A 17,301-nucleotide genomic window follows, 5' to 3' on the forward strand; every position below is an offset into this window, starting at 1 on the left:
TTAAATAAAGGGACCTTTAAAAGGTTCATGGACGGTTGTGTGAGACAGTAGTCTGTGTTATGATTAATAAAGCTGGTGCAATTACGCACATAGGATGACTTGCATGTCGCTTTAAAAGCACATGCGAGGCATTTGCAAAGGCTTTATGACCAAATCGGACCCCTGTTCCTTGTATATACTGTAGGAGGATTCATTACCAATGCATTATTTATAACCGAAAAACCAAGGATTGGACATTGTGACCTCCCCTCCAGTCTCTGTAGCACAATGCTCATATATTACTTCATGATTGATAGCCCAGTGAATCTTCCTGTGGTCAACAAACTCATTCCAGCATTTAGTTTCATCTGAAATCTTACATATTATAAAACAGATTGTGTTTGGATGAGCTGTATTCAAAGTGATGTGCCAAGTTGCTACATCGCTTGGAAGCTTAGAACAAGTTATAGTTGTACATTTCTCAGTAAACCATTTGTTTGTTTTGTTTATTGCTATTATCAGTTCATGCTTTGTTCTGTTATCGGTTTCACTGCTGTTTACTCCATTTTATGAAAGTAATAAGTCACCCGAGATAATGTGTTGCAGTCATCTTGGTCTGTTAAATTTAACAAAATTGGCATTTTTTACTTTGTAATGTATGCTTTTATTGTGAACATTTCTTTTGTATGTGTTATTACATTTAAAATTGAATAATGTGCTTGTGAAACAGTTTTCTGTGTCCTACTATGTCACACAGGGCCTTTGGAAAATGTTAACAAATAGCTGACTAGTTTTTAAAATATTTTTGCCGGTTTAAGTTTTACCTCCTTTCTGGAAAGGTCCGCCCCTGTTTTACAATTGTCTCATCGTGATTGTTTGACCTCATCATGATGATTTCAGATCACCGCAATGATTGCACATCTCTCTAAAAACACAAGGGGGAGCTGCAGCACCTGTATAAATAAGACATTATCAGATTACTTTTAAATATGTATTATGTGTATTAATATTTACTGCCAGGTAAACCTTGCAAAAGATTTAATTTAAATAATCACAACAATGTGTGAAAATTATTTCATAAACAAAAAAATTTATGAGAATTAAATAAAACAGCAATAAAAAATCAAAAGCAATAAAAGAGACAATAAATTATCATAATCGTCAAAGCACTAAAACAGCCAATTAATTGTCACAATCGTCACAATTTATTAGGCAATTAACCATCACCCAAATTTCATAACCGTGAAAGCCCTATTTACAACCCAGTAAATTCCCATCCTCCATTTGATTCTCATTTATTATCACATTTTCGTTGGAAATCTGTTGGACTAAAGATGCACTGCTGATTGTTGGACCAGAAAAATGGTCCCTAGTTGTCACCAGGGCGGTACTCTTTTTTGTTTGTAAACATTATGTTTAAAAAATTGGAAATGTATGGAATTAGGGGAATAGGACTAAATTGGATAAAAAGCTATTTAGAACCTAGACAACAATTTGTGCAGATGGGAGAGGTAAAGTCAAAGCTCCAAAATACATTATATGGTGTACCACAAGGTTCAATCCTAGGACCAAAATTATTTATATTATACATACATGATATTGTTAAAACTTCTGATATGTTGAAATTTGTAATCTTTGCAGATGATAAAAATATATTTTGTGAAGGAGAGAATCTCCAACATCTGTTGTCTCTCAAGAGTTGGTTAAGCTTAAATTGTGGTTTGATTTAAATAAATTATCTCCTAATATAAAGAAAACAAAATGTATGATTTTTGGGAAACGAAGAATTCCTGAAGATTTAATTATTGAAGTACTGTGTGATAATACCAGATTAGAAAGAGTTTATGAAAATTCCTTTCTGGGAGTAATAATCGACCATAAACTCTGGAAACCACAAGTTAATCACATTAGTTCTAAATTGGCAAAGATTATTGGTATACTGTGTAAAGTGAGACATATATTGAACCAGGAAACAATGTATACTTTATATTGCGCGCTTTTTCTTCCTTATTTGTATAATTGTACAGAGGTGTGGGGCAATACCTATAAAACCACCCTAAAGACGATATGCACTATGCAGAAGAAGGTAATGAGAATCGTTTGCAATGTTGGCTATTATGCACATACAAATGATTTATTTTTAAAATTACAAACATTAAAATTTAAAAACATCTTAAACATGGATCTTAAGACTACACACATTATGTACAAACCTAAAAATAAAGTACTCCCTAATAATATTCAAAAATGGTTTAAGGAAAGAGATAGTAGATATAACTTAAGAAGGAGAGGAAATCTCTCTCAATCAATGGCACACGTACTACACTCAAAAGCATGTGCATATCTGTCAACGGGGTGAGGCAGTGGAATAATTAATCTGCAACAATTAAGGAAAGCAAACATATTGTGCAATTCAAAAGAAGGTTTAAAATGTCTGTATTAGAAAAGTATATAAATTAAGGTGAAAATGGGATAAATATCTCATTTCCTCTTCAAGTGGTTGATCTGAATTAACATATCGTCTGTTTCTTGCCATTTTGTATATATTTAAATTATTTTTTTATATTATATTGTGTGAGTTATTTTCAGATAAATGTACTTCAAATGATTAAGCTTTTTCTCAATAAGGATAAATTACAATATTCTGTAAGGGTAAATAGTAAATAGTTGTGTAAAAGGGGAAGGCAAATATAAGCTAGCTTCTTCCCTCTCCTTTCTTGTTTTTTTTTTTTTTCATTTCTTTTGAACATGCTGAGACTTTTTATTTGTTCATTTTCTGTTATAATATGTTTGGTTACTAATGATCATGTTCTGAAGAAGAAAAAAGAAAATAATAAATTAATTAATTCATTCATACTCTCAACAAGTACACCTTTGCACCTAAAGAGTTCATATTAATACCTTAAAAGTACATATTGGTACAAAAGAGTGCATATTAGTACTTCAAAGATGCACACCGGTACTAAATGTATATAAATTAGGACCTTTCAAAGGGTACGGCACCATTTTTAAGACATGCTTACTCTGGGTAAATTCACCGCAGCTCACAACCTTGAGTCGCTTATTGTTATATTGACCACTAAGTTCAGGGTCAGGACTTACAGAGGTTGCCGTTCGACCATTCCTTTTAATGCTGAGCCAGATTTGCCAGCATTGACGGTATCTTCTGTCAGTCACGCTTAGGTAGATTAACTTCTGTTTGCACTTATGTCTATGGTTATAATACTGGTAAATTTAAATTAAAGCAACTGGCCTTCCCCATTTCATGCTCCTTATATGGTGAACTACAGGATTCATACCGCAGCTGGGCCACTATCTGTCCAGCACACAAACACGTGCAAACAGCCCGGCGACCACAAGCAGCACCTCTCGCTCTGAGCGTACAACTGTTATCTCGCACTAACGCTGCTGACTTCAGTCTGTCAGTGTGGCTTTCATCACAAGTGTGCAGCCATTCAGCTGTCCGACTCTAAATATGCGGGGTGGATGCGCTCGCTAATTTGACCAATTAAAGCCATGAAGAGAAGCTAGCGGCATGTGAGGCAAGTCTAGTTCCCGCGGGATACGTCATGACATTTACCCACTGAGTGGGATTTATGCTTCATCTTTGTGACAGGCTAAATCCAGCCATCTTGAGTGCACTAATGTCTGTTATCGCAAGGCTAAACTTAAGGACCGTGAAACGTGGTAATGCTAATCATGCCGATAGTGCAACTCACCATAAGGGTTAAATGAAATGTCTCATTTATTAATTCTACTTCAGTTACAAAAAATAGCTGTTTATTAAACTGTTTATGACTTTTAGTGACATTGCCATATTATTAATATATATACCTTGCATTAGTAGTACAGCATTAGTATGGTGTTCCTAATAATAATCCTTTAGTTGAGTTTGTATATATATAACGAAGCTCCCATTCCACAACATCCCAAAAATTATCTATTTGGTTGAGATCTGGTGACTGTGGGGGCCATTTTAGTACAGTGAAGTCATTGTCATGTTCAAGAAACCAATTTGAAATGATTCGAGCTTTGTGACATGGTGCATTATCCTGCTCAAAGTAGCCATCAGAGGATGGGTACAAGGTAGGGATGTCCCGATCAGGTTTTTTTGCCCTCGAGTCCGAGTCCGAGTCATTTGATTTTGAGTATCTGCCGATACCGAGTCCCGATCCGATACTTCTATAATACATAAAAAAAAGAATAAATAAGAGCGAAAAAAAAAACAGAACCAGGATGTTCCTTATGTCATGCCGCACGCATTGCTGTTTCTGTGTGGAGTCAAAAGAGTCTAACTCTGTGCCAGCGCATAACTACAGATGTGTTAAAAAATATTGAGAATATATATAGTATATGTACAGGGGTTAAATTGGGATTTGTTTTGTGGGGATGCTCTGTTGGGAGGGAGGGTTCAAGGGGTAACATGTTTAATCCTGATGACAGCAAAGTCACTGGTGTGTTTCAATGACATTTTGGACCTCTGATAGGATTTTATAAGTTTCAGTTTTAAAGCTGTTCCACATGTTGACCCAAACTTTAAAACCTGAACTTTAAATTATGCAAATCTATGAGTCTGACACCCTATATGCATTTGTTGCACATGTCATTATGCACAATTGATCAAACTTTGAAGGAAGTTATAAGAATCAACCTCCTTGACTAATTCTATGCATAAGATAGGCTACCCCAAAAGACTCAATTAACAAGAAAAACAACATACTGATTCAGCAATATATCTTATAAATTAGCCATAGAGATTCCCTAAGCTGGTCAGTTATAAAATACCTATAGTTAGATCGTAATTAATCTGTATAATCAAAATACATTATTTTATTAAACTATACAATCAGTTGTATCCAGTTATCTAGTAAACATATTGTAATGAGATGAGTGACATGGCTAGACATACTTTAATACTTTGTTTCTAGACTTCTATTAAGTTTTCTCGATGTGGGCACCATTCTTACCTCTCTCTCTCTATCTCTCTCTCTACAGTATCCTGCGCGAATGCGCGTTCTTGAGGTTCTGAGTGAGACGCGGAGCTGCGTCTGAGCACATGGTGACAAAAACGATCAACGCGTGGTTTAAATGAGCGGTAAAAATCCGGTTTTGCCGTGGGTTCCTTGCACGCACGAGTGTGAAGCCTATGAATGAATTTGAAAGCACGTCAATAGGCTTGTTCGACTTCATGCGGCGCTGCAACAATCGACAGCCGGGTGACGTCAAACTACCGCGAGAGTGATCCGCGAAATCATACGGAGGAGTTTGCTTTTAAATTGCTCTCGCGGAACTTAGACGTCATCCGGCTGCCGGTTGTTGCGGCGCTGCATGAAGTCGAACAAGCCTATTCTCTTCTCATCAGTTCACACGCACCAGCGCAGCGCGTACACTGGCGCGGAGCAGAGCGAGACCTTAATGGATTTTAAACCCTGCATATATATCCGAGTCCTGATCGGGAGGTAACGTCCGATTCCGATCGAGTCTGAAACCACGTGATCGGGGCCGATTTCCGATCACGTGATCGGATCGGGACATCCCTAGTACAAGGTGGTCATAAAGTGATGGACATGGTCAAAAACAATGCTCAGGTAGGCCGTGGCATTTAAATGATGCCAAATTGGCACTAAGGGGCCTAAAGTGTGCCAAGAAAACATCCCCCACACGTAACAAGGCATGATGGATCCATGTTCTCATTCTGACTCTACCATCTGAATGTCTCAACAGAAATCGAGACTCATCAGACCAGGCAACATTTTTCCAGTTTTCAACTGTCCAATTTTGTTGAGCTCGTGCAAATTGTTGACTCTTTTTCCTATTTTTAGTGGAGATGAGTGGTACCCAGTGGGGTTTTCTGCTGTTGTAGCCCATCCGCCTTAAGGTTGTGCGTGTTGTGGCTTTACAAATGCTTTGCTGCATACCTCGGTTGTAACGAGTGGATATTTCAGTCAAAGTTGCTCTTCTATCAGCTTGAATCAGTCGGCTCATTCTCCTCTGACCTCTAGCATCAACAAGGCATTTTCGCCCACAGAACTGCCGCATACCGGATGTTTTTCCCTTTTCACATCATTCTTTGTAAACCCTAGAAATGGTTGTGCGTGAAAATCCCAGTAACTGAGCAGATTGTGAAATACTCAGACCGGCCCGTCTGGCACCAACAACCATGCAACGCTCAAAATTGCTTAAATCACCTTTCTTTCCCATTCTGACATTCAGTTTGGAGTTCAGGAGATTGTCTTGACCAGGAACACACCCCCAAATGCATTAAAGCAACTGCCATGTGATTGGTTGATTAGATAATTGCATTAATGAGAAATTGAACAGGTGTTCCTAATAATCCTTTAGGGAGTGTATATATGTTTTGCACTTTTATGTATGTATGTATTTAAATATTGTTAATAATAGTTAAAATGGTGGCTGAAACAAGTCCAACTTGAGTTATTTTTACTATATTCTATTGTAGTCAATCTGTAAACAAGCTTCCATTGATGTGATTTGGGCCTGAAGTATACCTAATGTTTCATTAACGTCAAACACACTATTTCAAATAAGACATTTCTGTGTTAATACCCACTACGCTGACAAGGACCAATTTTCTGCTGTCCAGATTAAAGCCATTACTACTATTTTAGACATATTAAACATCCTGAAGTGTTCCACCAGCCGGACAGACACAACCAAACGTTTTCAAGCCCCTCATCAAGAACCAATCAGGCATTCTGCCTAGACAGCTAAATAGTTTTAGAAAGGTAGATGTGTACTCGCACACAAAAGCTGTGTCCCAATATAAAGATAGAATCTTTCAAAGGTCATCTGGTCACTTCGAAGGTTGCACCCTCTGATGTCACCTGCTTTTCCCTTCCCCTTACAGCAGAGTCATGTCTGACTTATTAAAGTGAATATGGAACCAGAATTGAATTTGAAGAGTTTGGTTCCAAAACACGATAAACACCATAAAAAAATGAGTTACTGCCAAAATCAGTATTATATCAGGTCAGTATTTAAAAGTAAATTCTTAATTTTACGCAAAATCCAATATCCGCCATTTTATTCTGTCATCTTTTGTCGCTTTTGTCCCAAAACGCAATAAACGCCACTCCTCCTTTTCTGCAGAATGCAATAAATCTGCTCAACAAATCACAGCGCACCATTCCATGCATTGTAAACAACAATGACGGCGCGTTGAATACACGGAATCCTAAGTTTTCTATACCAATAAAGGGACAAGATGAAAAACACAATTTTCTGTTACAAACTTTCACATAGCATCTTTAGGTTATAAAAACGTAAAAAAATTAAATCCTAATTTATAAAACGGCTCGTTCTGGTTCTTCATTCTGATTGGTTGAAACGCGTTCTAAGCCGTGATAAAATACCCCGGTAAACCCACGGTTCAGACCGCATCACAAGTATCACTGCGCCACTGTTGCTGCGTACTGATTTATGAAAATAAACACCACAGTCTTTAATAATTTTTTAATTTTTCTACCTTTGCTACTGCTATTTTTCTACTCCGCTTCACGTCGTGCCTAATAACGCCCCTTAGCTGTTATAAAATGCACTGGTAACCCACTGCTTCTTGGGTTTTATTGCTTTAATGTACCATTTAGATACGAAAGCAAACAGTTCATACTTTTAATTTTTATACTGCACAGTATACATATAGCATACTGCAAAACGTGTATTATAAGAGTACAGAAACCCTATGCAAAAAGACTAAATTTGATGATAATTTCAGCTTGCTGCCTTCAGAGGCACATGTGAATCAATTGAGCATCAAGTTATTATTTAAAATCAGCATGCTATTTTCTCTACTGCTTCGAAAAAGATGACTCCAGATGTCCCTAACTCTATGCAGTTCTCATTACCACCAACAAGGTGTACCAAAATTGAGGATGATAACGTTTATGGTACAGTAGGAGACGGTAAATGAAATGCCTAGATCCCATTTACCAGGGATGTGTTTCAGTTATTGCTTCATTTCAGACCTCTGAACCTGAAAATGAAATGTGTTCTGCAGATTGTTTAAAGGAAAATGTACTTTGGGTTGTCAAGATGGTTATTTGAAACTATCATAATGACTTTATTAGGTTATGTATTTAAAGTAAATGCAGTTCATAAACAGAGCACGTTGTGTTGTTGGTTGCAATCTGAATGTCCTCTGGTGGCTTCTTGAGGATGTTTTATTAGACTGCTAAAAATATTCTTCATAGACTTCACAAAATGTTTCTAGCGTATATGATTTTAATTCTGCTGTGATGTATAGAATAACTCGAGTAGTAACACATGTTGTCTCACAGAAGTGCTGGATTTGGATAACACAAAAGAACCACATTATAAGTGCTCTCTGACTTCTCTCGAGGGGTAATTTAATTTACTGCTTGAATTCATGCAATTAATTGCCTTGTTTTATAACAGAATGAAAGCAAACATGTTAAAAGCGCATTGGCGGTTGTTTGTTTTTATCGTCATGTTTTATTATACTTTCTGAACTCTTTAACAGGCGCACACAGAAATGCAGTCGTAAAAGCACACAATCCAACAAAACTTAAAAGTATAAACATTATCACAGCAGGATATCTAGATGTTGCTTTTAGTGTACTGTACTCTAAGGCGACATATACATGACCACATTTATCTCACAGCCCAATACTGCCTGTTGATCTCTCTTTGGATTATCTGCTCTTTTTTGTCCCTTACTGTGCATAAAAAAACTTTTAGTGACAACCCTTAGGGGATAAACATGGCTTTGCTGTATCCCTGCAGTGAAGAATTAGAGAGACAGAGAGCGATGGAGAGAGAACCAGCAATAATCTCAGTTTCAACAACTTAGTGAGGTAGGCTATAGAGTCAGAGGAAGAGATGCTCTTAGCATGTAGTATACGTTCATCACATACTTTTGCTTCCAATGCGCTAAATCCCAGCCTCAGGCCATTCAGATATGCTGGTTTGTTGGCAGAATCCATTGAATCCCACATACCTTTTTTAGCAAACTCCTCTAAGTACATTAAAGACAAATTGGATGAACCACAGCACGTATATGTTTTTTTTTATTTTGTGTCAAGCTGCATCTTTGTCTTTTCATGCAATCATGTCAATGACACTTCAGCTTTTTCTTTCATGAAATTAATTTTGACCTACTGGACAATCAAATCAATCCTCATTCATTGATTCACTCTCTGTTGCTGTTTAATCACATGTCGTCTTTACAATTGAATCAGACACAGTGACCCCTGGTTGCTTGTGCAGATGTGAACAGTCAAAAAGTCACGAGTCACGACTGATTCTTTCTTGCCAAGAGCTTCTCTTTGGCTTTGGAGAATAGCTCAGTCTAAATCATTGCCTTGACATGTGCATAAACCATTTTTTCAAACTCTGTAGCTGAACATGTATTCTCCTTATTTTCCTTGTTTTATTCTTGTTGTAAATCTGGTTTGTGGTTTCTGTTTTCCACTTTACTAGATAATCTTCTGATAGACTACCAGTTCACCTTCAGTCTTCTTCAGGACGATGATCAGCACTACACAGCCATTAATTTTATGGCAACACCGGAAGAGGTCAGTAAGGTCACATGTGAATCAAAATGGAGTGTGTTCACAAAAACAAGTCAGAAAAAAGGTTCAGAAGCTGTCACTGGGGCGGTACCCTTTCAAAAAGTACACCTTAAGATACCCTTAAGGGCGCACTCACACTATCCAAACCAAACTGTGACCCAGCGCAGTTGTCCCCCCCCTCCCTACTTCCATTTAATGTGTTGTCCCTGAACTAACACACCTTCTGTGTTATTATTCATTGGGCCGCCCCCAATCTCTATTTAATGATAGCATATAATCATATGATTTATCACAAATAACATTAATAGGGGAGAGCGGGGTAAGTTGTCACACGGGTAAGTTGTCACACTGTTAATAACTCCAACACTAGAGGCTCTATCTCAAAAATCAAATAGCCACTTTATGTGACTTCTTCTTCTATAGTGAACTTCCTGTTCACATGTGGTCAAGATCACTGTAATCTGAGGTTAGCACAATTTTCTTATTTTTCTGCTTAAAAAGTAAAAAAAAATCACTTTACATTTTATGCAATACAACTTTGTTAGGTGTGAATGTTTAAAATGATTATTTTGCACAAAATAGAGGAGACCGTAAAGTGTCTTTTGATACTTTAGCTAAAGTGATATGATGAGCTAAACTTGAGATTTAGAAAACATTAGCACACAAGTAAGTATGGGGCAAGTTGTCTCAATGACTTTGGGGCAAGTCGTCACATGTGACAACTTGCCCCTGTACAAACAAACACATCGAACATGCTCAGAAAACATGATATAGAAAAGAATAAGCCTCAATCTAGCAAAAAGCTGTTTCAAAAGAAAGGGAAGCAGAAATCTGGACCTATGAAAAACAAGGCAGCTAAAAGAAGAAAAATCATGCAAGAGTCATCATCAGATGATGAAGAGTGCTTCTGCCTCGTCTGTGTAGAGCCATTTTCAAAGAGTCGTCCAAAGGAGACCTGGGTAAAATGTGTAAAATGCAACAATTGGGCCCATGATGCTTGCACCTCAGGCCAGGCAATTTATGTGTGTCAGAATTGTGATTCTGGAGATGAGTCCTATTAGTCATACAGGGCATCTGTTTTGTTCAGAGGTTAAACATGTTAAGTTAAGCAAGTTATCTGCAGCGTTCCATTCAGTTATCTGGTTTTATGTGAAAGCCATAGAACATTTGAACCAAAGTTCAAAGTAAAGTGGTCTTGCCACTTAATTGAAATGTGCATTATTTGGATTGAAATAATTGTTTTTCCAGATTCTCCAGGCACGGATGTTTATATTTCCAGTTTGGTTTGAGTTTAAAAATTAAAATCAATATTCACAATTAAGTAGTTGTGTTCTTATTTTTAGATAATCTAGTGTGACAACTTACCCGCCCTAGTGTGACAACTTACCCTCCGATGGGGCAAATTGTCACAAGTGCACAGTCACTATTCAACAGTCTACAACTCTGTAATGAGATAAGATATAAAGATGTTATGAATACAACATATGTGCCCAAGACTTCCTTCTTTCATTTGGTATGAGATTTATACCATTTTGATGTATGGTGCTCAGTAAATGTTAGACAGTGTGAAAAGTGTGACAACATACCCCGCTCTCCCCTACTGAATGAAAAAAAGGTATTTTTCTCTAAATAATCTGCATATAAAGTATGTGTCAATTTTAAAACTTTTTGAAAGTGTGGAAACGCAAGGCGCGCCACACTGCCTTTTTTTGAGGAACTTTAAAAAAGAGCAGTGCGGCACAGCTTTTTATACTGCCAAGCAACTACAGAGTCAGCTGTCTTGTCAATCAAATATTGATGCTGCGGCAGGTGAAAAAAAACGCAAGGCGTTTGGCGTGCATAAACAGTGCGCATAACGCTTACTGCCCATAGAAAATCATTCAAAACAGGGACCTGCAACTGCCATAAACGGGTTTGGTGATCGGCCCCTTGAGCTGCCATTAAACCTTTCTAAATGAAAAGTATTACTGTAAGAATGACTTTATCCATCTATTTTAGTGTTTTACATCATCATGCTGTTTATTTTTCAGACCAACAAGAACTTGGATGTGTCTATTAATGCTTCCAACAACTTTAAACTCAACATCACATGGTCTCTAGGCTCCACAGGTATTGTGCTACAGTACCATGCCTTGCTATTGTATAACATGTTATATTTTAAAGGGGACATTTTACAAGACTTTTCTGTGATGTCAAATAAATCTTTGGTTTCCCCAAAGTACATATGTGAAGTTTTAGCTAAAAAAATAAATAAATTATTATATCATGTTAAAATTGCCACTTTGTAGGTGTGAGCAAAAATGTGCCATTTTGGGATCTTTCCTTTTTAATGCAATTGAGCTCATCTCTGCTTAAATGGCAGTGTTGTTTTTGGATAGTGCAGATTAAGGGGTGGTATTATCCGGTTCTGACATCACAAGGGGAAACGACTTTCAATTACCTATTTTTTCACATGCTTGCAGAGAATGGTTTACCTAAACTAAGTTACTGGGTTGTTCTTTAGCACATTTTCTAGGTTGATACAAGCACTGGGAACCCAACACTTAAACATGGAAAAAGTCAGATGTCCCCTTTAAAACAAGAAAAAAAGCTAGGAACATTTTCTAAAAACGAAAGAAATAAGATACAGACTACCAAGCAGCAATTTGAATCAGTTTGTTGGAGCATTGAGGAAATGTTTTGTGATTTCAATTAAGATAAGTATTGTCCTGCGCAGGGCCTTAAATTTAACAGGTTATGGGAATTGCGTTGCTTTTAAAAACATTCAAGCAGATGTGGATAATGAACAGGTAAAGAAATTGTTGTAGACTCTTTTAAACCAGACCCCACAGTGTTACTTCTCCATAAAGTCATTAAAATAGCACTTCGGATAATGTTTAAGTTGAACTTTTACAAGAGCGTGTTTGTGTAAATATTTAACGCTTTCCTCTTTTATCAGGTTATACTGGAAAAGTCAATTTTGCATTGTGATGAATAGATACTAGTTTCTTCTTTCTATGGTACTTAATGGAATAGCCAGAAATATGGGTCCTCAGGGAAACATAAATATAGACTGACTGATGTGCTTGTTTATTTGTGGTCAGAGATTGCTGTATTGTGACAGACCATACGTTCATTGTGAACCTATAAATCTGAACCCTTTTGCAGAAGCTCTTAGATATTCTTTGTTAGTCTTGGGGCCCTATCTTGCACCCAGCGCAATTGACTTTGTCAGTGACGCATGTATCATTTCGTATTTTGCACCGGCGCACAGCGGGGTTTTCCCTCCACAGACGCACGTCGGCAATGAACTTGCGCTCCCTGGGCGGTTCAGCGCAAAAAAAGGAGGGGTGCTCCGGCGCAAACCATCTCATATGCTATTTTGCAGTTTCAAAAAACAATTGCGCTACTAACCAAAAAAAACTAGTCTAAAGTCAGTGGCGCGTTGCGCGTGGTTCATTATGCTATTTTAAGGGCGCATGCTGGACCATAATGTATAGCGTGCATAACGTGCATTGCTTATTTAATCTCCACAGATGCAACAGTTATTTTTGCAAATCGTAAATTGTTACAATAAAAAATATAAGACAAGGGAAATCATTAAATCATAAATTGTTACAATAAAAAATATTAATACATGAGATAAGGGAAATCATTGTGGTGAGGTGATGATAGTTTTTATTTATTTTGTGTGGCAGCGTTAAACAATTATGCAAATAACGATTAAAATATTTTCATAAGTTTGTTGTGTGGCTGTATTACGTTTATTTTATGTAAATAATAATTCAAATGTTTTCATAAGAAACCTTAATGTATATGAACTTGATTTGTAAGTGTACTTTGGGGTTGGACCTTGCTTGCGTTTCCGATTTCAAAGCCCCCAAACCCTTTCAGCGGTGAGGGTAGACGCAGCGATGTCCTGTGCTGGTCCACCTCCCATAACACTCCGTGCCCGATTTATGCTGGCAAGCTTGGGATTCCCCCGTCGCCTGATATTGTAGCGGATGCCAGCTGATGAGACAATTGTGGCTATATTTCCTCTCACGCCTGTTTAACCGACGCGGATTTGGGCGGGTTTCTCCCATCCCCATACAAAACAACTTCTCTGTCTTTGACTGCTCTTACAAGAACGTCGGTCTCTTCGGCTGTAAACCGCTCCTGGCGTGCGCCTGGTAAATCTGTCATTATAATAGCAACCCGCCATGGAACTTGCGCCCTTGCGTTTAAAGGGAATGTTGGATAGCGTTCTGATTGGTTTATTTGACGTTACGCCCAAACCACACCTATGAATAATGAACCTACTTCAGACCAACCCCTTATTGATTTGCGCCTCACGCAAGAGTCATTTCTCCCGCCGGGATAATAGCAACAGTGCCCAAGATCCGCCCACAAAGTCACATGGGCTTTGCGCTTCGCACTTGCGTTTCAGATCGTTAAAATAGGGCCCTTGAAGTTAAACTGTTTATGATAGCTTGATTTTATTAAGAAGCTTTGAGCAGGAAAGAAACCTCTTTATATTATTCAGAGGTTTCATAGTGAAAATGTTGATAAGAATGTGCCATATCTTTTCTATACACAGGATTTTGCATATTACAGTAGCATTGTTTGCAGGCACACATGCAGTACAGTATGCTGATCCTGTGTTCTTACCCTGTATAGCGGGTACCATCTCAGGAGAGGAGTTCCCCATTGTGTCCAAGACTAACAGCAGAGAGTACAGAGACAGCTTCTCTTGTGAGAAATTCTCTTTCATTGCAAATCCCAACATCACTTTCCATGTCTACGTCAGCAACTTTACATGGCCAATCAAAATACAGGTAAGATCAGCAACCCACTTTTTTCTAAAGCCACCTGTTTTTATTTGTCAATGTTGCTTAATGTTATAAAATGAGTGCGAGAGCTTAGGTTAGTTTAGGTAAGAGTATAGTATATCAGTAATATGCCTTTGCTGTGTTTTTTGGTGATTAGTGAAAAGTTTTATATATTTGAATAAACATGCATGTAGGTGCCTTGTTACATATACAAATAAGGGTTTTATATATTTGGATGCATTGCGTACAGTATGTAAACAGTGAGCTTCAAAATGACTCTGAAAAGTTGAGCTAAAGCATCATTCAATTTCAGTTTGTGTCTGCTGTGATGAGATTTTCTGGATGCTAATATATAACTGGTTACAAGCCAAATGGTTTTTATTTATAGGAAAATGAAGGTGTTGTAATCATTTAGAGTGATTGATTTTGTGTTGGAGTGAAAAGGAAACGGGTATTGATCTACGGTGTATAATTTATTTATCTGATCCTTTGTTGTATACACAATTAGGCTACTGTCAGAAAAATATAGGCTTTGATATTGTCAGTTCTAATGAGGATTTTTCACATTTTAGTTATTGTTGATGACTTGTTCGTTTAGTCTGTCATCCATTCTGACCGTTTCCGAAAACTTTGATGAACAGAAAGTTTGTAAAATAACATTTTTGTTTTTGATCAAACGAAAACAGCATCATCATCACCTATATCTTCATTTCCGTCATCATAATGAAAGACAGCATTTGTAAATATCATCCTTGAAATGTGATTTTGACTGCAAATCTTTATCAGGCTCTTAAAGCCATCGTGGCTAAATAAAACTGAGCATAAACCATTATGTGTTCAGCACAAAATATGATGTTTAATGATCCATACGTCTGCATTGTTCTCATCAATTATTTTAAGTGCTTTAAAAATGATGACAACTGTACAAAATGTCCTCATTCCTTCAATGTTCTCAGTTATGAAACTGAAGTTGACTTATTTCTTTAAAAACCCATTGCACTGGTACATTCACACGGGTTGCCGAACTGAATTGTGCATTCGTCGGCATCGCGTCACTGCCGTTGCTCGCGGCAGAAGTTGAACATTTCTCAACTTTCAAGCGCCAACGTGTACGTCAGGCAATTACGTTTATGCAAGACTGAGAAAAGAGGAGCATGTGTTGCTGCCACTGTGATTGGCTGTTGGCCACACTTCAAACACGCCCACCAACAAGCATTAACGCTGACGCCCCGTGTGAATGTACTGTTAAGATAAACCAGGAAAGTCTGGTTTTATTGGTAAAGTTCAATACTTTTGAATTGCTTGTTGGTAATTGTGTGAAAGCAAATGTCAATACCAAATGTCCAATAAAAATGAAGTTATGTCAACTTTTCACAAGCCAAAACTTAAAATAGTAGGTTGGATTGGCAAAACCAAGTTGTTTTAACTTTCTACATTTTTTACAGTGTAGGACACAAACTGTAATGGCAGTTGTTCAATTCAGACATAGACACTTAAAATTGTTGTTAAAATCCAGTCAACTGTAAGTCACATAAATTTAAGGGTTAACAGTGTAAAAATTAGCTTTTCCATTTTGCTCTGCTTAACATATTACCTGTAAAGTCTTTCAGACAAAGCATATATTTCTTCTTGTAGTCAAACCCCTGAGTCATCTCTGTTCCCAGCAATCCTCAGTCCCTGCACTGTGGCCTGTTAGTTTCAGCCACATATTGATTGTGGCCGTGAATCATTCCCATTAATGCAGTTTTCCCATACCCTCATATAGATGAGATAGTAATATGAGACTTTAATTGTTCTCATCAGGAACCCAGTGCCACGGTCATCTATAGACTTCTGAGTAACCTGAGAAGAACCGCTCCCCTGGCCCTGACCTTGATCACGTCTGATAGACATCTAGTCATTATGTATCTGAAATTGTGCTTTAAAGCTTTCAAAATGTATTAGTGCATTGAGAGAACATATTTCTTGTTTCCTCATACAGTGAGGAAAATAAGTATTTGAACACCCTGCTATTTTGCAAGTTCTCCCACTTAGAAATCATGGAGGGGTCTGAAATTGTCATTGTAGGTGCATGTCCACTGTGAGAGATATAATCTAAAAAAAATCCAGAAATCACAATGTATGATTTTTTAACTATTTATTTGTATGATACATCTGCAAATAAGTATTTGAACACATGAGAAAGTCAATGTTAATATTTGGTACAGTAGCCTTTGTTTGCAATTACAGAGGTCAAACGTTTCCTGTAGTTTTTCACCAGGTTTGCACACACTGCAGGAAGGCCCACTCCTCCACACAGATCTTCTCTAGATCAGTCAGGTTTCTGGCCTGTCGCTGAGAAACACAGATATTGAGCTCCCTCCAAAGATTCTCTATTGGGTTTAGGTCTGGAGACTGGCTAGGCCACGCCAGAACCTTGATAAAGCATACTTACAGAGCCACTCCTTGGTTATCCTGGGTGTGTGGTTCAGGTCATTGTCATGTTGGAAGACCCAGCCTTGACCCATCTTCAGTGCTCTAACTGAGGGAAGGAGGTTGTTCCCCAAAATCTCGAAATACATGGCCCCGGTCATCCTCTCCTTAATACAGTGCAGTCGCCCAGACCCATGTGCAGAAAAACACCCCCAAAACATGATGCTACCACCCCCATGCTTCACAGTAGGGATGGTGTTCTTGGGATGGTACTCATCATTCTTCTTCCTCCAAACAAGTGGAATTATGACCAAAAAGTTATATTTTGGTCTTTTCTTACCACATGACTTTCTCCCATGACTTTTCTGGATCATCCAAATGGTCATTGGCAAACTTAAGATGGGCCTGGACATGTGCTGGTTTAAGCAGGGGAACGTTCTGTGCCATCCATGATTTCAAACCATGATGTCTTAGTGTATTACCAACAGTAACCTTGGAAATGATGGTCCCAGCTCTTTTCAGGTCATTGACCAGCTCCTCCCATGTAGTTCTGGGCTCACCTTACTTAG

The 17,301-nt window shown here is 37.8% G+C and overlaps 1 protein-coding gene across 4 annotated transcripts in view; it reads left to right on the top strand.

The window, feature by feature from the left end:
• Positions 1 to 17,301, top strand: part of atrnl1a (attractin-like 1a) — a 315,774-nt gene that overhangs the window by 137,310 nt on the left and 161,163 nt on the right. For 3 of the 4 annotated variants that reach the window (XM_073873142.1, XM_073873143.1, XM_073873144.1), the window contains 3 exons: positions 9,439 to 9,533; positions 11,561 to 11,639; positions 14,169 to 14,326. In XM_073873142.1, the coding sequence (XP_073729243.1) occupies positions 9,439 to 9,533; positions 11,561 to 11,639; positions 14,169 to 14,326 (332 nt within the window). Of the gene's footprint in view, positions 1 to 9,438; positions 9,534 to 11,560; positions 11,640 to 14,168; positions 14,327 to 17,301 lie in introns of those variants that run through there. The other variant, XR_012372140.1, reaches the window with a different exon arrangement.

The sequence above is a fragment of the Misgurnus anguillicaudatus genome, chromosome 11 (genome assembly GCF_027580225.2).
Source record: "Misgurnus anguillicaudatus chromosome 11, ASM2758022v2, whole genome shotgun sequence".
NCBI lineage: Eukaryota > Metazoa > Chordata > Actinopteri > Cypriniformes > Cobitidae > Misgurnus > Misgurnus anguillicaudatus.